Source organism: Pseudorca crassidens, chromosome 16, assembly GCF_039906515.1.
Source record: "Pseudorca crassidens isolate mPseCra1 chromosome 16, mPseCra1.hap1, whole genome shotgun sequence".
In the NCBI taxonomy this organism is placed as follows: domain Eukaryota; kingdom Metazoa; phylum Chordata; class Mammalia; order Artiodactyla; family Delphinidae; genus Pseudorca; species Pseudorca crassidens.
Window position 1 is genome coordinate 45,302,404 of NC_090311.1, and position 22,000 is coordinate 45,324,403.

The following is a 22,000-nucleotide window of genomic DNA, read 5'->3' on the forward strand; positions in this document are numbered from 1 at the left end:
GAGACCCAGCCTTCACAGGAATGCATGGCAGTGTCACCAGCAACTGCCCTTTCCCTAGGAACCTCCTACCTCCTTCTGGTCTGAGCAGCCTGGGCTGAGAGGCTCCTAGCCGTGCCCCCACGTGCTCCATCCTCTTTCTTGGACTCGCCATGTCACGGTCTTTACATACTTGATTTTAATCCTGCCTAAAGAAGAACTTCAGAGTCATAATTTTATAAGATGTTAGCACAGAGGTTACCAAGCACTCAGATTTCACAGACATCCTCAGAACGTTTTAATTTGGATGCCGATACATTTTCCACTTTGCCGAGTTAGAACAACAGCAACCATCTATCATTGCCACTCTTTTATGAAAGAGAGGGCATCGTAGGACTAATAAGTAGGCAGCACGTCGTCTTGAAATAAAAGGCTTTTGAACGCAGTAGATGCAGCTTCATGAAAATGCCATCGCGTTAGCTTTCTTTTTCTCCTTCTGCCGTTCGCCGGTAGGAAGTGGGCTGTAGTGATGGCCTGAGGAGCCGCAGAGCTGCCTTCTCCCATAATAAGCAGCTCCGTGACCCCAGAAGAGGAAAGATGGGCCGCAGCTTTAAAGGCTTCATTGTCCTTTGTCCCAGACCAAAGGACAGGGACAAAGCGAGGGCAGGCAGCGGGCCCACTGTCCTCAGCAGCCCCTCCTCACGGCTGGCAGAGCAGCTGCTGAAGTGGAAAGCGAAAACAATCCACTGCCTGTTCACTGGGACAGGTAACCAGGGCTGGCTTGCTGCCCTGGGGCCCCTCCTCCGGGGGACAGGGAGCCCTGGCGCAGCCTGAGTCCTCGGGTTGGGGACAGAGCCTCCTCCAGCCAGGGAAGCAAGTGTGGAGGCCTGAGTTCTGTGCCCTGGGGCCTGGGGGAGGGGAGCAGGCTGGGACAAGGAAGGCTGGACTCCCGAGAGCCACAGGGCTTGGCCTGCGCAGCTGCACCTGTCACTCTGTGCTTTGCAGCCTGCGCCTGGGTGGTGGGCCAGCCCGTCCTCTCCCCGACTCCTGCTTCAACCAAAGCAGCCCCGCTTTAATCCGTTTGTGTGTTAAGCTTCTCCTAGGGCTTTATTTAAAGCTAAGATTGTCCTTTTTTAAAAGGTAGAAAAACGCTCCACTGGAGATTCATTTAAGTCCTGCCCAACGCATGAGGACAGTGAGTGTTTAACGGGCGGTTTCAGGAACACGTTCCAAATGGAGAGAAATCTCAGCTGCCTTTCTTCCCGGGGTCTGTGTGCCCGCTGTCCCTCAAAGCTCTCTCATTCAGGTTACCCCCAGGATGCCTCTCAGGTACACATGCAGCTCACTTGAGAACCAGACAAGACACTGGGAGTATCAAAATCAATGAAAACCTCCTCTACCTACAGTCGGGTAAAGGAGGCACAAATGCAGTGCTGGCATTGGGAGAGGAATTCTGAGAGTGACCCCAGAACTCAGGTCTGGAACACAAGGAGATGGAGGTGTTGCCGAGTTGGGGTGGGGGGATGGGACATGTGAGAACCAGAGACCATGAGACTGGCTTCGGGCCGCGCACATGATGGATGTCAGAGGACACAGCAGTATGTGGTTCTCTCAAAGAAGAGATTGTTTTTCTATAGAGCAAAGTTCTCCCCCCCCATAAGGCTCAGACCCCGCCCGGCAATTTGAAAGAACCCTCAGTTCGTTGCCTCCCCCCAGCCTTGTTCACTTATCTCCTTCCCTCACCTGGGATGGTGTACCCCATTCTCTGTCCCTGCCACATAAGCTGTTTACCCTATGAGCCACCTTCTCCTTTCACTTTGCTCTCTGCAATCCAGGACGCTTCTGCACTTTCCTCCTGATTCCCTCTGAGCTATCGCCCCCAGCTGATGTCACCCAACTCCAGCTGGAGACACTCGGCTCCTTGGTTGTGTCCTTTAAATAAGCAGGCTCTTGAGGGCAAAGCCTTCCAGAAGGCCGTTGCAGGGAGCCTCTCCTGTGTTACTCAGCACAGTATTATCAAAAGCCCTAGGCAAAGCCGCGGATGGGGCTCCCCGCCACGCACCTCACCTTCAACCAGAGCAGCCCCTTTAATCTGATTTGCATAACTGTTACATTTGAACAAAGAGTTCTACAGTTGAGAAAATTTCTAACTCATTGGAGATCGATATTCTCATTGTACAGATGGGAAAATCAAGGCCCAGAGAGGAAAAAGCATGCAACTGAAGCTACACGGGTCTTTCGCAGCTCCCAGCCCAAAGCACTTTAAGAAGCATCTTCTATTAATAACTAATCACTGCTTGATATAGAGAATTCCACTTGTAAGTGTCCCTACTAAATAGAGCAAAATGGGCATATTCCCCACATGCTTTGGGAGAAATACAGTGTCCATAAATGGAGTCATGTCATGCATCAGCAGTTATACACACACATACATACACACACACACACATAGACACATATACATACATATATATATTCATTTTAACTTTATTCTTTACCGAATCAGTCAGGATAGCCTAGGTTATGCTGCAGTAACAAATCCCTGAAACACAGCAGAGGTTTATTTCTCTTTCCCAGTCCATATTCGTTGCAGATTGGCAGAGGCATCCGCAGAAGCACTCTGGGACCCAGGCTGACCATCAGGAAGCTGTACTTACTGGGACATGTGGCTTTCTGGGTCACCACGACAGGGAACAGGAGAGCCACAGGCTCATGCATTGGCTCAGATGCAGTGGCCTGGGAGTGACAACAACACTTCTGTTTGCAGAGCTCGTCACATGGCCCCATAGCTGCAGGGGGCTGGGGAATGGGAGCTATCATGTGATCATTCCAGGGGCAGTAATTGTCTCTACCACAGTCACCCAACTTTAAACAGTAAAATGTAGCCCATAAAAATCCAGATGTCTGGCTTCTCGTGAAACACCAGAAGATCTGCCCCTCTGGAAGAGGAATGTGTCCCCAAGTGCCCTGACCAGTGTCCCACAGCTGAGTCACTTCCCCGGCCCCTGGAGACTTTTGCATGATTTATTCCAGCTGTGTATGCACAACTCTCGAAAGTTGACTTTGGGGGACCCCATGAGGCTTTCTGTATTCGTCCAATGATTTAACAGCCATTTGTGGACCTCCTGCAGCGTCCCAGGCTTGCACTCCGTGCTGGAAACAAGTGGTGAGGCAGAAAAGCAACATCCCAGCCACACCACCCTCCTCCTCTCCTGGGAGAGTCCAAACAAGAGGCCAGCCCTGCAGGGGAGAGCCGAGAGCAGGAACTAGGCCAGAGAGGAGCTGTTGCTGCTACTGCTGCAGAAGGGGTCTGCTCCGGCACGGGCTGCCTGGCAAGCGACGGTTTAGGGTATAGGACGAGGACGACGCTGGGTTCTGAGCAGAGAATGGCTGTAAAAGCCCAAAGGGGACAAAAAGCATAGAACCCATTAGGGGAACTGTGGAGCTCAGAGCAGGAAGTGGGGGGAGTGGAAGAGAAGCTGGCTACAGAGGAAGGCAAGAGAAAAAACCATCTCTTGTTATTTCTGGGTAAATCCAGCCCTTCCTGTTATGAGCTGGCTTAAAGCAAGACAGTTGTGTCATGGACCCACAGAAATGGTGTTGACGGAGAAACCCAGCCTTGCCCTGGGCTGAAGCCAGCTTCTGCATTGGAAGCATTTGAGGAAGGACCCAGAGAGGGAGCCTGGCAGATCACTTTTTCCACAGGGTATCTGAGGTGCTGAGGAACCGAAACTCTATTTTGAAATAGGCCAGGAAGAAGGCAGCTGGGAGTCCCCAGCTCCAGGCCCCCACGGTGCCAATGCCCTGTGCCCTACAGAGGTAGGGTTGGCTGCTGGCCACAGCCGGGGGCCTGCCCTCTCTGCAGGCCACAGTTTGCCTCCCTGTAGACTCAGGCAGAGGGGAGGAATTTAGGGGATGATTCTGATGTCACTGGGAAGCCCACCTCTCTCAAACCATTCCCCTTCTCTACGCCAGCCGTGTGTCCCCTGCCTCCAGCGTCAAATGCTCATTCAGGGCTGATGTGGCCACAAGAAGGCTGGTACGTCTTCTTTGTGGGTCGATCAAGCCAGCAGGCAAGAGCGTGCTGGGCTAGTCAGAGTCAGCGCCCCTCCGCCGCGACGGGCTCTGCTCTGAGGTCACCGATAACACGGCAGTTGGACCTGACCTTGACCACCTCCCGCCCACCCCCAGTAGCACTGGCACACACACAGGTCAGGAAGACGTGATTGAGCCAGGTTTGTGTGAACAGATGTTGGGGGTTTTTTGTGAAGGAGCCAAGCAAGCTCCATGGTGTGAAAGACACACTGTGTGCCCTGTCCATGCCACCTCCCAGGGTAACTAAACCCCTCAGATTACTAGCAGCAACTTGGGAGAAGCGGGGGTAGAGGCAGGGTCAAGGTTAGAGTATGCATGTGTGTGAAGCTGGGGCTCAGTGCCCGACACATAGTGGGCCTTGATAAGAGAGTGCTCAGCCAGAACAATGCAGAGAGAAGAATCTATACGGAGGATGCCAGCAGGGTAGAGAAAGCTCTAGGGGATTTACCCGCTGTGAAAGAAACCCAGGAGGGCTTGGGAAGCGCCACAAACGTTTCCAGGTTGTGAATGAGAAGAGACAGAGACAGTTTCATGGGTGAGTCCACGAACAATCCTATAGGATAGAGGTTACTCCTTTGTACAGATGAGAAAATGAAGGGTCTGAGGATTTAAGTTACTGTCCGATTTCAGTATAGAGAAGGGGCTAAGAGACCGGCATCTGGAGTCTAGATGCTTGTGTTTGGTGACTTCGCCATTTACTCACTGGGAATCTTGGGCCAAGTACTTAACTTCTGTCCCTGTTTTCTCATCCGTGAAATGGGAATAGGATGGTACTTACCTCATAATGGTGTTGTAAGGAATAAACAAGATAATTCATAGAATATGCTCAACAGTCTCCAGCATGTAGTGAACATGGTACCGATTAGCCCGTCACTAGGAGAGCTGGTCCAGGTGTGTTGACTCCAAAGGCAGTGATGGGGGGACCACCTCAGGCTCCGTGGAAACGGAGGAGAAAGGCCAGGGGTGACTTAGAGGTTTGAGGGAGCAATCAAGGTAGAAAGCATCATTCAGGGTGTCCATCAAGAAAAAAAGCATATAATCTGAAATATTGAGGAGATTGATTGATTCCTGGGGCTCATGAAGAGGTTTTGGGAAGGGGGCTAATAGAGCGGTTCTGACCTTGCCCTGCCAGGGCTGACGCGTGTGGGTGTGGGGTCCCATGAAGTCCTCTAGGTCTGGCCCTGTACCTGGGGGCGGGGGTGGGGTGGGAGTGAGGTAGGGGTTGGGGCGTGGGCACGTGAGAGGGTGGGGAGGTGGGAGGTGAGGCAGAAGCTGCAGCCTCTGCACCAAGGCTCCGGCGCCACCCTGGCCATCACTCCTCCCAGCTTAGGTGTCTGTGGGCCCTCCTTTGTCTACCAGCAGGTAACTTCCGAGTCTGCAGACAACAGCAGAAGATGAAGGAAGATTGTCCACCCAGTTCTCACGTGCCCATCAGCGACAGCAAGTCCATTCTGAAGTAAGCCATTGTGAGCCAAGAGGGGTCTCCATGCCTGCCTTTCCCCCGTGGCCACTCCCCTGCCATGGGCAGCCTGTGGGTGGAGGAATTCTGGGCACTTTTTGTAGATACAGTGATGCGCCTGCCCCAGGGACAGTGATGAGAGCACTTCTTTCTGAAGTGCTTTGGAAATCAAGGATCAAGGCATGAGTCTGACCCCCGCCTCCCTGGGCAGACAAAAGCAGGAAAGCGTGACAGTGCCTGCTGTGAACCTGCAGAGATGGCGTTTAGTTTATATAAAAACTAGAGCAATACTAACATCTTATTGCATTAAACAGTTCAGGGAAAAAAAAAACACCTCAAAGCTAGTTTTGAGTTTTTATTAAAAAGGTATATTTTTCTCAGCTTATTTTTATTTATTTTATTTTGTTTATGATGAGACTCCTGGTCTCATAAAAAACTGTTTGGGATACTTTTCCAAGTTCATTGCTGAACTAAAGAAAAGTGTATTTTTTCATTTTATCTTGCTTTTCAAGTCCTGAGTCCAAGTATTTTCTAAATTTGGGTAGCTCCTATCTGCCATTCTGAAGACAAAGCAAGCCTCCTTGAAATGGACTAGCTTTTGCTGAGGACCTGCCCGCTGGGGTCCTCCTACTAAAGACCCTGAGAAAACAGACAGTGCTCCCACACCATCATTTTCCTTATTTAAATCCGATAATAAGAACAATGTAACAATATTAAATATCATTTTGAAAAAAGTCATAATAACAACCATACATGATTTAGATATGTTATACATGTATGTATCCTAACAATTTTATGTTCAGTGTTTGCACACTTACAAGCACAGTGAACATGCAGTATTGAATCCTGCATTGTTAATGCCATTAAGTTGTAAATGGGTTCCCTTGTCAGTTACCATCACCCCACATCACACAGGGCTGCACAACAGAGCACCAGAGCGTGTTTTTCTCATCCAGGCCCTGGGTTGCTCGAGTGTGGGTGAAAGCATTACCTGAGAGGTTCAAGAGCATCTCTGTCCAGTAGGGGAGCCACCAACTACATGTGGCTGCCGAGCACGGGACCTGTGGCTGGAGAGATGTAGTGAATATAAAAGATGCTCCAGCTAACGAACATTTCTTACAAAATAAAATAATGAGCAGAATCTCATTAATAATTTTTATGTAGATTTCACGTTGACATGATAGTATTTTAGTTACACTGGATTCAATAAAATGTTATTAAAACTAATTTCCGCTGTTTTATTTTCCTTGGTAGTATAGCTACTAGAAGATTTAAAATGATGTGTGTAGCTTGCATTGCATGTCTACTGGACTGCACTGCCCTGCAGAGCCCAGCTTGGGTACAGGGAGCTGTCCTCATTTTCTCTCTGCCACACCTCGGCCAAGGCACAAGCTGTGGCTTTCCCTTTATCCTGGGGAGACAGCATTTGGACAGAGTAGCCATCCTCGGGCCTTCAGGATCTTACTCTCAGGGGCTGTCACCTTCATCCCATGATCACACGTCCAGGAAGTCAGGATGGGGAAGAGGCACCCTGGTGGTACCTTCATAGCAGCCACCCCAGACCCTTGTAGGAAGAAATATGGGGAGAAACAGGAAGCCTTTAAAATGCCAATTATCCAAGCCCAAGTGACTTATTCTGAGAAGGTGACTCAGAAGTAAGGTACAGGGAGATTGTCAGGAACTCTTATCTATAATAGTGAAATTGTGCAAACACCCTAGAAGTACAATAGCGTGGGCCCCTCTGTGAGTTTTGACCTGGACCCCTCTGTGAGTTTTGCTTCCTTTGCAGCCCCACCCCGGGCTTTCCAGGAGCGCTGATCTGCGAAACTCCTTAGAAGACCAAAGGGTGTGTGTCTGATGGCAAAGTCTAGTCTCTCAATGGATTATATGTTGTTGGCAAAATGTGTACATTATGCCCATTTTACAAATGAGGAAACTGAGCCCAGCGAAGCCAGATGCCTTATCCAAGGCCCCACCACATTCCAAGAGCATATGTGTGTCTTTACCTTTTTTAGGTCAGAGCTCTTAAGCCTGCTGAAAACCTACAACTGCTACCATGAGGGCAGAAGCTTTCAGCTGAGACACAGAGAGGTAAGGCCCATTTCTCTTCTTTTTCATAGGGTCACCATTTATCCTGGCTTGCCAAAAATAGTGCTGCTTTATACCTGTTAATCAAGGGTAATTCTAAAGACCATTTCCTTCACTCTGAGTGTCCAGTTTGGATAATAAATTGTAAGGTCACCCATCCCCTGAGTTGGGGACCAGGTTATCTCCTTTGAGATCCCTGCAAGGGGTACTGAGGGTCGGACCATCCCCGTGAGAATGCAGAGCCGATGGAAATCCCCTTGTGGGCCTTCTCCTTCCACCTGGGACTTTTGTCTTCATGAAGGCCGGGACGTTGGAGTCTGAAATCTTTGAGACCACACGGTCCAGTGCTTCCTCTGCTCATCCCAGCATAGATGAGGAACTCAGCACGAGGCCCTGGCTTGCCCAAGTTCACGGGGCAATGCAGGAGTGAAAGCAGCCTCTCTGTGCTGGTCAACCAAGAGGAAAGCCTTGCGATAGAGGAGAGCTCCCCAGAAGATGCTTACAGGGCCAGGAAGGTCTGCACTTGAGAGGCGGGGTGGGCGTGGGGAGTGGAGGACACTGGAGAGCACGGGTCAGATCAAACCCAGGGCAGCTGTGCAGGGATGTGGGCTTGGTACACCCAGACCCTTCCTGATTTTTCAAAGGAAGCTAGGTATCTGGAATTTCATGTGGAATTCCCAAACCTCGAAGCACTGTGTGGCCTAAACAGAACAAGCCAAATACAAGCACGTGGGCACCAGCTGGACTCCAGGGAGTGGCCAGCAGGGCCCAGGCTCGGGGAGCTGCTCACCGGGCAGATCAGCTGAAGGCCTGGTCTTGCCACCCACCATCTAGAACTTCCAAATCTTTCACATGGGAGCCCTGGTCGGGATACTGGGGCATTTGAAAAGCCAAAATGGGGTGTCTTATCGTGATCGTGATTAGGCTTTATTTTGGGAGGTTTCCACGGTTGAGATCGGGTTGACTCTTGGAATTTTCTCTAGCCCATCAGTGTCTGGCAAGGGCCAGTGGCCTCTGAGTTCCCCTTCTGTTGTTGAACATGGGAACGGACAGTTCAAGCCCTGGCAACCCACAGAGACTTCATGCAGGCGGAAGCCACTCTGCTCACTAATCTCGCTTCCATTAGTTCTTCAAACAACCACACATCTCCTTCTGTAATTACTAGAACAGAGGGTGAGCCCCGAGGTGCAGGCAGCTCTGGGCAGCAGGGGGATCGCCAGTGTCAGGGAGGTGACCTCCATCAGCCAGGCCAGGCCAGGGTCACACAGTTCAGGAGCCTGGACGGGAGGGAGGCTGCTAGCTCCTGGCTCAGGCAGTGCTAGGCTGCCTGTGACAACCTGGAATGACACAGACCTCACACTCTGCCTCCCCTTGACCCACCCACCCTGCGTGGGGCCTTGGGACCAGCCCTGACAACTTGTTCCCCACCCCTCAGAATTTCTGCATGCTTCTGTGTTCGCACTCCTCTGCAGAGCAGCCTCTGACGCCTGTCTCAGCAGCCCGCCCTGGCCCAGCTCCTTACTGCTGCCCGCAGGGCTCTCATCCTAGCATCCTGCTATCTCTGCTTTCGCTGTCTCTTTTCTTACTTGAGTGATAAGCCCCTAGACCTGGGCCAAGTGCCCTACTAGTCCTGCATCCCCTCCGCTAGGCATGGGGTGGTACTTGTGCATAGGTATTAGATAACTAACCAGCAGATGCAGGCCTGGAGCACGTTGGGATGAGTCCTGAGCCCCAGCGTGCTGGGCAGTTTTGATCTGTGCTGCTAAGTGAGGAGTTGGGCCCACTTCAGTTCTTGTGCTGAAGGCATGGGGTGGGGTCTTCTGACTGGACCCCGTTCCTCAGCTCTGGGCCATCCAGGGATTGCTCTAAGATCATGATGGTTCTCAACATGTGGTCCCCACACCAGCAGCTTCCGCATCACCGGGGAACTGGTTAGAACTGCAAATTCTTATCACCCTCCTTCCCGCAGGCCTGCTGAATCAGAAACTCTTCACCCTCCCAGCTGTGTTTTGACAAGTCCTCCAGGGGATTCTGATGAAGGCCAAGTCTGAGAACAGCCAGTCTAAGAGCTTGATCTTGGCACTTGGGATTCCCCAAAACAATCCCCTCTGTTGGAACAGCTGAGTGGGGAGAGGGACAGGGAAGCCCCAGACCTGTTTGTGTGATGGGACAGTCCACATGGAGGAGTATAGGACCCTGCAGTGGGGAAGAGGCGCTCCTGCTGGCCCCAAAGGCAGGAACTTAACATCCCACAGGCAGGGATTTTCATATTCCTAACCCTAAAGAAGGTGTGAGGGTCTGACCTGATCTCACTGGAGCCGGAAAGTACCTTTCAGGAACCTTCTGCAGCTTTAACAGCCAAGGTGTGCCTGCCTGAGGGAGTGTGTGTCTTTGGGAGGTGACCGCCACCATAGAGACAGGCTCCCGGCTTGGGAGTCGGGAGTTCTAATGCTGAAATGCGTGACTGGGTCCTGGGGCACGACATCTCTGGGTGACTCCCCCACCACCCAGCGTCCGGGGCTCTGCAGTTCCTCAGGTTGCTGACCTGGGACCTTCTGGGCCTCAGAGACTCATAGTTCCTAGAACTTGCTGCCGGGCCACCCGAGACTGGGCTCTCCCGGCACTGCAGACGCTGAGGGCAGGGCAGACCAGAGGAGCTTTGCCTCTGTTGTATTTATTGTAGTACGAGGGCATTGTGAGGGAGGAGTGACCATTTTCCAAACAAAGAAACTGAGACTCTTAGAGTCTCTGGCCCAAGATGACCCTGAAGGAAGTCAGAGGCTCTGGCGTGGCTCCAAGGCCTGAGCAGAGAAGTGTATAATACAGCGATACCATCGCCAGCATTAAGCTCAGAGGTCTGTGGAGGTCTTGACTGAGTAGGACTCACCAGGACTCAGGGACTCGGAAAGCGGTTTCTCACCCCTGCCCCCCAAGCTCGATCCCCAAGCTAAGCGTGGGGAGCTCAGCCTCGGGTATGCCCTCCCAGCGCCGCAAGGGGCTCTGCAAGAGACCCTCCCACCCAGCTTGTTGTCTCTGGGCCTGCCCCGGAGCAGCCTCAGCCTGGCTGCTACAGTTTGGGGCACTTTCTTGTCCACTGTCTCATCTGGGGCCCACGGAACTCAGAGAGATGAAATGTGTCACTGGCAGGGGCCACACCCTGGGGCAGGCATTTCCCTGTGAACTTTCCCCCAGCTTCTACAGAACTAGGAACAAAGGATTCCCGCTCAGGAGGCAGGAGCAGTAGCTTCCTTCATTGTAAACCTTGCCTTTGGGATCGTTTTGCTTGTTTTACAATGAAAAGTGTGATCAACTGGGAGCAATTGTGCCTTTTGAAGAGAGCAAAGCATTTTAACCAGGCTGGTTGGTGCCTCTACAGAATAATGGACCACCCCGGAAATGCCAGTGGGCAAATATATCACTGCTGACTGTGTGAGCTGGAGGCAGTAGGGCCCTGGTGTCCTGGTGTGTGGTGTGTGGCCGCTGCCAAAGCCAGCCTCCCACCCCGCCCCGCGCTCAGCTCTGAGTAGGCTCAAAGCTCCCCCTGGTGGCGTGAGCGCACACTACACCCAGTGTAGGACCTCAGCCCCTGGCCCCCTGCACAAGTGCAAGAAAGGGAAGGACCTTCCCTCCACCAGGGGTCCCCTTTCCTCTTATAATGATCCCTCTTCTTCTAAGGCCTGAAGGCAGGAATGACAGGGTTGACAGACAGACCACCGGTTCCTGGTGAGTGCTAGGCCCGTGGATGTATTCCCTGGGGGTTCCTGAGTGCTTTCCAGTCTGTCTCTCCAGGCGGGAGGGGCATTTGTGTCCCTTCCCTGTCTCAGTGGTGGGTGGGAGAATGAGACTGCTCCATAGGGCCCCACCACAAGGACTTTCTGTTCGGCTGTTCTGTCCTCAGGAGCTTGGGACACTGCCAGAAGCCCCTTCCCCCAGCCCTTTATTCATCTTTTTTTTTTTTTTTTTTTTTTTTTTTGGCACCTTCTGAAGGTGCCGTTAGCTTCTTTTACATCGGGGGTATTAGCAGAGGAGCCCAGAGCCCAGGAATCTCCTTGGCCCTATCTGATCTCCCCAAATGCAGCAGTGTGATTTCTGAGCTTGGGGGGATTAGCCAGCGTCATCCTAGTTTCACATCGCTTTGCTATGAGGCTGGCGCAGTAAGCCTGACCCGTCCAGTCATCAGCCAGGCACCCGCTCAGCAGGTCAGCCCTCCTCACCACCTCCTTAGGACGTTCTGGACAAAGCCTGCCCCACACATATTTGCTGGAGAAAGTCAGGGACCCAGAGGTTTGAGTCAACCAGAGACACAGCGGTTGTGACAGTTGGAAAATTTGTATACAGTGCTTATAACTCCATCTCCAAGTTCATTTGTACCATTTCCCCAACCACTGTAGGGTATGAAGGACAGGCGTTGCTGTCCCCATTTTATAGATCAGGAAACTAAGTAAACTACTTGTCTGAAACTTTTTCTTTTAAATTCACGGTTTACATTTTGCCTCCCCACAAAACACATAAAAGAGGTCAGGGCTTCCCTGGTGGCGCAGTGGTTGAGAGTCCGCCTGCCGATGCAGGGGACACGGGTTTGTGCCCCAGTCCGGGAAGATCTCACATGCCGCGGAGCGGCTAGGCCCGTGAGCCATGGCCACTGAGCCTGCACGTCCGGAGCCTGTGCTCCGCAACAGGAGAGGCCACAGCAGGGAGGGACCCGCGTACCGCAAAAAAAAAAAAAAAAAAAAAAAAGAGGACAAATAAATATTGTAAATGTCCAAAGCAATTTTTAAAATATTTTAAAGTCAGAAAGAAAGAAAGGAAAAAGGGGGGAAGGGAAGGATGGAGGGAGGGAGGGAGAGAGAGAAATGGAAGGCAAAGTAGTTTGCTAGTCCACAGGGCAAGGAGGTGGGGGAAGCTGAACCTGGCCATGAGCTTGCTCATGGCCCCAGCTGCATCCTCCTCCTCTCCTCTGTCCCTCCCACGCTGACCAGGGCAGCCAGCTCTGGCTTGGCCCAAGAGAACAGGGCAATGGGTCTTAAGCCTGTCTCTTTGAGTTCTCTGATGCCTCACCTGTCTCCCTTAGGAAAGCAATCTGCCCCCTCCCCTATCCCTCACCCTCACCTCCTTGCTTGCCAGATGCCCCTGGGAACTGGGATTTGCCAGGATGTAGGGACCCAGGGCTGTGGGGGACCCATGGACATGTGGAGTGAGGCCCTGGCCCCTGAACTTGCCCGAGAGCAGGGCACCTGGACAACACCCTGCACTTTGCCCCACGTATAAGTGGCCCTTGGGTGGAGGCAGGTAAGGGTGGGGACGGGCGGGGACAGGGCCACCTGGTCCAGTTGCTTGGTGCCCTGCAGGCTTAGCTGGTGCAGGTTCTGTCTTGGCCATCAGCGTGGGGAAAACGCTCCCCACGACACAACAGGACCTGTGAGGTGGAGCCACTGAGGTACCCGCGGGTGGCCCAGTGACAAGTCCCCCAAAACACAGCAGGTGCATTTGCTGAGACCCCCAGTTTGCTCATGGGCCTCTTGGGGGGAGCAGGGGTGTGGGGAGCCACGGGGCTGATTTGAGAGTGCCCAGGGCCTGGCTCTGAAACCACCAGGGCTGAGGCCTTTGCTTCTCCTCTCCCCCCACCTACTCATTTCCCCACCTGTGAGGCAGCCACGTAAACAACAGGTACTCCATGTGTGGGCTTGTAACATGCGCCCCAGGATGTATGCGCGTTTTAGCCCATTTACTCATCAGCACAACCTAGGAGGCAGGTCCCATTAATTACCCCCATTTTACCTGTGAGAAAACCAAGGAAGAGATGTTAAAATAACTTGCCCGAGGTGATCAGCCAGTTAGGAGTAGTGCAGACGGGATGCGTATCGATTACCACATCATGTGAGATAGGCCCTTATTTGGAGCAGGGGTCTCACTATGAGTTGCCAAAGCAGGAAGCCTCTCTGCAGAGGCTCTGTTCCCTCCCAGAGACCTGCCAGGGGCGGTGCCCACCTGGGGTGGGGGGAGGGAGAGGGTGGAGAGGTGATGCAGACCTGTATGTGATTTGCAGAAGTCTTTATTGGGGAGGGGTCAGAGTTCATGGATCACGGGGAGGTGCAAATAGAGAGTTCTAAGGACGCTGCTGGGACGGGGGCTTGTTGGGGAAACTGCATCCTGGCCAGGTTGCCCAGAAGCCTGGGAGTACTGGCACCAGTCCCTCTGCAGTCTCAGCAGAGAGTGCCCTGGAGCCCTGACATCACTCACCCTCCCTCTGGGGGCCCCCCGGGCCTTGCCTCTGTCCATCTGTCTGCATGAAGCCCAGGGGTCAGCAGAGGATCCAGTCCTCCTTGGCATGTCCCTCCCACTTGGCCGATTTTCCTGAGACTCCCCAAAGAGCCAGTCCAGAGGGTCCACAGTGCTGGCCCCGGGCAGTGTGGGCTGCTGGCCACTGAAGCGGGTGGTGATGTCCTGTAGGGACCCAGTGGTGCAGCTCTTCTCACGGGAATGGGCTGGCCGGTGGGGTCTACTGGGTCGGACCCTGGCTGCAGCCTCATCCGGCACTGAGGTGGGCTGCGCCAGCTGACAGATGGACTTCACGTAGTCATCCAGGCTAGGGGAGGCGGGGGGGTCCTCTCCAGGCCCACTGGGCAGCATCTCCTCCAAGGTCTCCCGAATTGTGGGCAGGTGGGCCACGGAAAGCAAAAGCCGGGACCTCATGGCTGCCGGCCACAAGGAAGCAGCAACCTGTTGGTTGACAGAGGACTGGGGTGAGGGACTAGTGTGCCATCCTGACACCCTTCCTGCGTCCCCTCCCCACCTGAGGCTGCCTGGGTGAATCACATGTCTGAGAGCAGTTTAAAGTCTGCAGATCCAAGACCAGGCTCGAACTCCTGGGCTCTTCCTGCTAACGTTACTTAAGATTTTATCATTACTGTTGTTCAGGAACCTGTACAAATCAGAGAACCCAGCCTCACGGACTGGAGTCAGAGGAAACCTGGGTTTAAAACCAAACTTAGCAGTTCCTGACTCGGAGTCCTTTGGCAAAGTCACCTCTCCAAGCTTCCACTTACTCATCCATAAAATGGGGTTAAAAATACACCTCTCAGGGGCGTTGGGAAAAGCTTATGGAATGACACCTCATGGGAAATTCCATTATGAATATAAAGCCCTCCACAGCTGTTGTTAGCAGTTAGCTGCATCCTGGTCTCTAACCCGCAGTGAGGCTGTGCGCGTCCCAGGCTGAGAACTGCTTCAAAGATACCCAACGCCTTTTTGTTTTACCTCAAACCAGAGGGCAGTTGCTGTCTCTTACCTGTAGCTGAGGAGGTCTGGGGGTAGCAGGGGAGCTGGATGAGCAAGGAAGTCCACAGAAAGCCCCCAGGAAGCTCAGAGCAGAGGGATCGGGGTCCAGTAGTTGGAGCCCTGTGTCCGGCGTCAGATTGCTGGGAGGGGGACGACGAGGAAGATGTGCTACGGCCCCTGTACGATGTGCCACTGTCCAGAGCGGAACCCTCCCTGAGCTGTCTGGCGAACCTCGGGGCCTGGCAGCTGCTTTTATACCTTTCCACCAGCAATCAGTTACCGTCACATGGGCCAAAAATAGCAGTTCTCAGGAAGGCTCTCAGAGGAAAACAGCTTGGCGGGCGGGGCCTGGCCCAGCTTGGAGCAAGGCTTTGCGCCTGTGGGACATTCTGGGAATGTTTACTCTGCAGGGCAGGGGTGGGGTGGCCACTGGGAGAGGCAGAGGGCTCCACTGGGCTCCCACAAGCAACCCTAGGGTCTGCCACCTCCGCCTAGAAGTGTTCCCCACTACACCTTACACTAGTACCCTGCAACCCCAGGACACTCTGGCCCGGTGCTCGCCCTTGCAGAGCTTTGGGCCTGCAACTGTGAGGGACCCTGCCAGACACAGCGATGCAGGGCTTAGCCTGGAGGCGGCTAAGGCCAGGCTCCCTGGGCCTGCTGGGAGTTGGGATGTGCCCACCTTCTTCTGGAACCGGGGGCAGCCTGCAGGGTCCTGGTCTTGCTGCTTCCCAGATGTGGTGCTTTCAAATGATAACTGGTTTGTTTCTTTGTTCCCCAGGTATCTAATTAGTACTCCTGTGCACCAGTGACTGTTCTAGGTACAGAGGACATAAGCAGTGAACGAATCATTGTGTCCTAGAGCTTAGCTGTTAGTGAGGGAAAGAATTAAGTACTCAGTGGATGGGTGCTGTGATGTTGGGTACTGATTACAGCTGCAAAGAAAAGGCCAGCTGCACTGTGGTCAAGGGGTCAGGAGGGTCCTCTCTAAGAGGGGACATGGAGCAGAGAGCTGAACAAACGAGGGTCGTGTGTTCCCATTGGAGGGGCAGCATGTGGAAAGCCACTGTGGCAAGAGTCTGCTGGGCAGGGGACAGCCAGGGGCCCATATGACTGGCCCAGGTGGGGAGAATTCAGTGGGTTTGGCATGGACACTGGGTTTCCCTCTGAAGGGGATGGACAGACACTGCAGGATTTGAACAAGGGTGCAAGAGTCTGGCTTCTGCTTTGAAGGATTGACTTTGCCGCTGTGCGTGGGCTAAAGGGCAGCTAACAGGGAGACCGAGGAACACCTGGCCAGCGTTGGGAGGCCACTGCTGGTGTCCAGGGATGAGTGTGTCAGCACAGGAGGCAGCTGAGGGAGAGGCAGGTGACCCTGGGAAAGCCCTTGTAGAGAGCCAGCACCATGCCCTTCTCAGACAGACCTCACGTCATCCACCTAGCCGTGGGCCCACCTGGAAGGTACCTGTCTTGTTCCCACAGGCAGGGGATGCAAAGCAAGTCACTGAGACAGAAGCTCAGGTCGGAAGTCTGATTGCTGGACAGACCCTAGGTGCCGAGGCAAGCGGGAGGAGCTGGCAGTCCCAAGTTCATGCATTCTGGCTAGAGTATCTCTCATGGGCCAAGGCGTGCGGCCAACCCGTGATCAGGATTTCAGTTAAACATACCAAGTCCCACCTCCATGGCTCTTCCATCTGGACGCTTCTGTAGAGCCTTTGTCTGTTTCTCTGGCTCTCTTTGAATTCATTAGCAATTAGCAAATAAGCCAATAGGCTAAACTGAGGAGGAAAGTGTTGACTGGGGTAGAATTAGGGGGCCCAGGTTGATTTTCCAACTTGTAGAAAGTCCAGGCCCCGGGACCTGTGTTCTCGTCCTGTTACTTCCCCACCTGCGTGGTGAGGGCTGCCCTGGAGGTCCCTCTTCTCTACTTTGGGCTTCTCTGATTTGATTAGAGAACGCTGCAGGCTGACAGGGCCTCCCCTCCGTTCTGATGGGGCCAGGCTGGGGGAGCAGTAGAGCAGTGGTAGGGGGCTCAGGTTGGGCGCACCCATGCCGCTTGTGCAGGGACACCAGGCCTGAGTCACATCAGGCCAGCTGGTCCCCAGCATAGCTTAACCCTGACCTCAGAGGCAGCAGCTCTGCCTCAGCCCTTCGCTTCCCCAGAGCAAGTCCCCCTGCCTCTTTCTTCACGGCAAGGTCCCCAGAGCCTTCATACAGCAACTTTGGAGGTCTGGCCTCAGTATGTCCAGCCTTGCTGCCCCTGCCCCAGCGGTGCCCCCAGAGCATCAAAGGGTCTGGGGCTGTGTCTGCTTCATCTCCTCTACCCAGAGTCCATCATGGGGCTGGTGTCCATGAATAAACATGTCCATGAATGAACACACCGAGATGTGTTCCTGGTGGGGCAGAGGCTCTCTCCAGCGACTTGTCAACATCTGATGGAGGCGTGTGAAGCTAAGTCTGAAAACAAAGACCTGAACCCCACTTTGGGTTTTCTTACTCTCCCCATGGGACCTTTAACTGCAGTGGATAAATCTAGTCTTTCCTTTACAGTTACATATCTGTTACATATTACATACATACAGTTCCATATCTTTAGTTACATATCTGTGCCTGTGTAGCATCAGTGGTTATCAAAAATAGCTCTGGTTTTTTTTTTGTTGTTTGTTTTCTTTTTTGGCAAATAGTGCAAGGCCATTTCAGAAAGCTATGTGTATTTTTGATAAACTTGAACAGAGGAGAAATATTTTCTCCGTGTATGGCAGGGTGTTTTAAACTATTACTAACTAACCATGAAATCGACACTGCAGGACACCTCTGTAAGCACTGCCAGGGATATGACATTTTCCACAAGGTCCCTCTTCTCACAGGGCTTTTGATGTCAGCAAGGAGAAAGAAATGGCATTTGTGAATCTAAAATGGTGCTTGAGATGGCTTTGGGAGAATGATGATTTAAGTTCATTACCAAAAGACCAGTATCAAAGCAGATTAGGAGCACATAGCTGGGAAGACCTAGACTCTGTGGAAGCGTGAAGCTGAGAAGGTTTCTGGCAGGTGCTCTGAGGGTGCAGACAAAGCAGCCTGGCCAGGCACACATGTGGGAGTGATGAGGCTGGACACAGGGAGCCTGGAGGTGGTAGCGCTCATACAGGAGCCGGAAATAGGTCAGAGGAACAGAATCAAGGACCTGAGGGGAGCAAGTGGGAGCTGGCTGAGGGTGCCTCTGGAGGACTCTGTCGATTAGGACCTCAGGGTTGGTGGCAGGGGAGTGGCCATGCCATCTGCAGACCTTGGGAAATGAAGGCTGGTCGGGGACTCGGGCTGGGAGCTGTTGTAGATATTCCGAGTGTGTGTGCCAGTGGTGGGACGCGGGACTGTCCATATCCCAGGTGGTGAGGAAAGCAAGACTGGCCCTCAGGAAAGAAGGCAGCTCGGTAATCTGGGGGTGGGTTCAGGCCACTATGGGAACAGTGTGGGGACTGTACTAGTCCACCTCTGCTCTCGTGGGCATGGGATCCAGTGCCCTCGGCACATGCCCAGTAGGGCCAGCTGACCGTGGGTCCCCTGCCCAGGTGCAGCAGTGGGTGGAGAGATGCCCTGTGTTGCACTGGTGTCTGCACAGCCGTGCTTCCCTGGAACGTGTTTCCTTGCCGCTCTGTGGACGTGCCTGCCAGACAGCGGCCGCGTTCCTGTGGGACACCTGACTCAGCCGCCCTGTCCCAGACCCTGCGCCTGGGCGGTGGAAGGGCACGCCTCAGGCTTCCTCTCAGCCCCGGGCCGCGTGCCTTGGAGCACATAGAAGTTCGTGGGCCTTCCCCCAAAGGAGGACAGGACGCCAGGGAGGAGAGGGCGTGTCTGGGGAGGCCTGAGTGCACGGTGAGTCCCGTGGGCAGGGGCTGAGTCCTGAGGGCGGGTGGGGAGGGTGGGCAGTGACCCCTGAGCGCGGCTGCTCTGGGGGAAGAGGCTGACCCGTGTGGATCCCCACAGGAAGAAGGGGCTCTGATCATCGAGGGGCTCCTCAACATCTCCTGGGGACTGAGGCGGCCCATCCGGCTCCAGATACAGGATGACAGAGAGCGCATGCACTTCTCCCCCGCCTCCTGGGCACCAGGACACCCGTGAGTGCCAGGCTGGGTGGGGCGGGGCCAGGTGGTCTCCGTGACACCCGTTCAACCCGAAAGTATCGTTTGGGGTGTTGGGGGCGGGGGAAGTTGCTCTCAGCCTAGCCCCATTCCCATTTGGGGCAGGAGCATGGCAGGATAACCCAACCTCATCCCTGTCACCCCGTGACGTCCTCAGCCCATGACCTCACCTGCCAACCTGCAGCCTCACCCCCAGGTGGTCCTTCTCCATGACAACCAAATCACCTCCCTCTTGGAGAACGTTCCAGGCTCCCCTCACCTCTGGCTGTGCTTCTCAAACTTTCCTTGTCCGTAAGAGAGAGAGGGCTCTAGGTGGGGGGCTTCCAACACCCTCTGCAAGTTAAGCATCTCAGCATCTCCTGTTCTATGTTAAAAACGCACACAATTTTAGCCTCCTCCTGCTCTGCTTTTATTCCAATATCAGAATTTATTTTTATAAATTTATCAGAATTTAATATCAGATTTATTTAACTATCAGAAGAATGTTTCGATCAGGATGAAATGGCTTTCTACCTGCCTTATCGTTTTAGTGGACGTTTGCCTCTTCCCACCCCACCCCATAGACGGGCAGTTTGCTGCTGCGTTTTGCTTGCTTCTGCATGTAATAAATCCTTCTAAGAGTCAGAAGTTCAAAACATTTTCCCCTTCAGAAACTGAAGTAAAGTTGCTTCTCTGAGAGCCCTTAACACATTGACACCCCTGGGGCGTCCCCAGGTATCCCTGGTCACTCATAGCAAATTTTGAGCCGCACAGACTTTGAGCTTAGAGTTTGGATGGGCTCCTTAGAAAGGAGGGTAAAAGTGGTCACACGAGCTGTCTCAGACAAGGGCCTGCAGAGGCCTCTCAGCACTGGGTTGGATGCTCTGTCTGCTTCTTGCAGGTTCCTCCTCACCGTGTGGCTACTTCCCATCACGCCCATTCCTTCCCCAGCCCACCACCAGCTACCCTGGCTTGGAGACCACCCTGCTCAGAGGCCTGGAGGTTGGCCCCCTCGAGGTTGCTGCTGCCCGGCCCCTGCAGGCCTGAGGGCAGCCCAGAGAGCCCCCTTGGCATGTGGCCGCAGATGCCAGCTGCCTCAGCCCAGCACCCAGCAGCACCCGGGCGCTGTGTGTGTCCCTGTGTCCATGCAACGGCGCCCCGCACAGTACACCGGGTCTTCAGGACAGACTCCCTCTCCTTCCAGCAGACACTGGGGCGATCCTTTGCCTTTCTTTTAATCTTTTACGTTGACTTAATAGGAAATCCTGGCCTCAGCTCTGCCTGCCCTGATTCTTGCCTGTGTCCTGTCCACAAAGGCAGCCAGCCTCTTCTCTTTGACCTGGGCTACGTTTCTCTGCCTGCAGCCCTCTGAGCACCACGATTGTCTCTTTTCAGAAAGGAGCCACCTCTTCAGGATGGCAGAGTCACTGCCCAAGAACCAAGCGCTCAGGCCGGACCCAGGGAGGAGAGTTCCAGAGACAGCTCAGGTCAGGGGGACCCTGTCCTGCTCATCTGGGGTGGGAAGGAAGGGAGGGGTTGGCTCATGACCACCGTCTCTGAATATCAGCTTTGTGGAGTAGCAAAGAATGGCCTGTTTCCCTTCAGCCGCAGCCCCTGCTAAATCCCTCCTTAACCCGAGAGAGGCTTTCTCATCGACTCCTCACGTAGGGAAAAGGAATCAGAGGCTTGCAGAGGTGATGTCGTTTGCCTGAGTCCCTGCAACACGCACCCTTATAGAAAGGAGAGAACATCAGCAGAGGGTGCGGCTGCCTCCTGGCCTTGCAGGCATCTGGGACCTCTTCCCCACACGCCGGGATCCATACCTGTGGGTCTGTCCTCTCTGTGCTCTCCCCTTGCACTCAGTGAAGGGCTTGTCCCAGAGGACAGGGCTGGGGCTGTCAAAGTCCTGCTCTGGATCCCTGGAGACGGAGGCCCGGAGGCTTATGGCCATGTGGCATGGTGACACAGGTTATCCTGTCTGGGGATCACCTTTCCCATCTGCAAAGTGGGCATCACGCAGGCTGGACCCCAGCCTCCGACTCAGGGACAGTGGTCACATCGCCGTCTGCTGCAGCCCAGTGCTACAGGGAGCCACGCTCCACACTCGGGACCACCACGGGAGCAGTTCTGTCACCACCGCCCTCACCCCAGCCTGACCCCCTCATCCACTTCTCACCACAGAGCCCGTGGAGGAGGACGAGGAGACCCCACAGCTTATGCGGACCAAGAGTGATGCAGCCTGTGTGATCCAGAGGCGGCCCAGGTGCCGCACCCCCGGTGAGGCCCAGAGGATCCGGCGACATCGGTTCTCTATCAACGGGCACTTTTACAACCACAAGGTGATGTCCCAGCCTGGCCTCTCCCCTGGGCCCTGAAGCTGAGGCCACAGGGAACAGCCCCAAGCACGGGTGTAACCACTGGGCCTTCTGTAGGCCGGGCACCGTGGCGGTCATGCCAGAATTCACCCTCACCATGGCCCTGTGTGCAGATGTGGTCATGCCCCTGCCCCGATGGAGAAACGGGCTCAGGAGGAGAACTGTCTCGCCCAAAGTCACATCAAAATATCATTCCACTTCATGGCCCCAAAGCCTGTATATTTTCCATCACACACTCACTGTCAATTCATTCTCAAAAGTTGCATGGAGGGCTTCCCTGGTGGCGCAGTGGTTGAGAGTCCACCTGCCAATGCAGGGGACGCGGGTTCGTGCCCCGGTCTGGGAAGATCCCACATGCCGCAGAGCAGCTGGGTCCGTGAGCCATGGCCACTGAGCCTGCGCGTCCGGAGCCTGTGCTCTGCAACAGGAGAGGCCACAACAGTGAGAGGCCCACGTACCGCAAAAAAAAAAAAAAAGTTGCATGGATATTTGGAAAGTGATACCAAATTCACTTTTAATCAGGCGATTTTCTATGAGGTTTCCACCCAAGCTCAGTTGATATGGGAACGTCCTGTCCCCTACTGTCATTTCCACTTGGTAGATGAAGGCAA

The 22,000-nt window shown here is 53.9% G+C and overlaps 2 protein-coding genes across 5 annotated transcripts in view; one reads left to right on the plus strand and one right to left on the minus strand.

Annotated features, from left to right (window-relative positions):
• Positions 1–22,000, plus strand: part of RASSF4 (Ras association domain family member 4) — a 34,206-nt gene that overhangs the window by 3,824 nt on the left and 8,382 nt on the right. For 3 of the 4 annotated variants that reach the window (XM_067710185.1, XM_067710187.1, XM_067710188.1), the window contains exons 2-6: positions 5,434–5,527; positions 7,546–7,621; positions 18,881–19,011; positions 20,410–20,501; positions 21,196–21,353. In XM_067710185.1, coding sequence (XP_067566286.1) covers positions 5,466–5,527; positions 7,546–7,621; positions 18,881–19,011; positions 20,410–20,501; positions 21,196–21,353 — 519 coding nt within the window. In that variant the 5' untranslated portion in view covers positions 5,434–5,465. Of the gene's footprint in view, positions 1–5,430; positions 5,528–7,545; positions 7,622–18,880; positions 19,012–20,409; positions 20,502–21,195; positions 21,354–22,000 lie in introns of all 4 variants that reach the window. The other variant, XM_067710186.1, reaches the window with a different exon arrangement.
• Positions 13,657–15,135, minus strand: DEPP1 (DEPP autophagy regulator 1). Its single transcript, XM_067710191.1, has 2 exons — positions 14,907–15,135; positions 13,657–14,338 (listed from the first exon to the last, which is right to left on the minus strand). The coding sequence occupies exon 2, from the start codon at positions 14,309–14,311 to the stop codon at positions 13,685–13,687; it is 627 nt and encodes a 208-aa protein (XP_067566292.1). The 5' UTR covers positions 14,312–14,338; positions 14,907–15,135; the 3' UTR covers positions 13,657–13,684.

Excerpts from the sequence above, each read along its gene's own strand:
- DEPP1 (XM_067710191.1), bottom strand. The coding sequence starts at position 14,311 with ATGAGGTCCCGGCTTTTGCTTTCCGTGGCCCACCTGCCCACAATTCGG.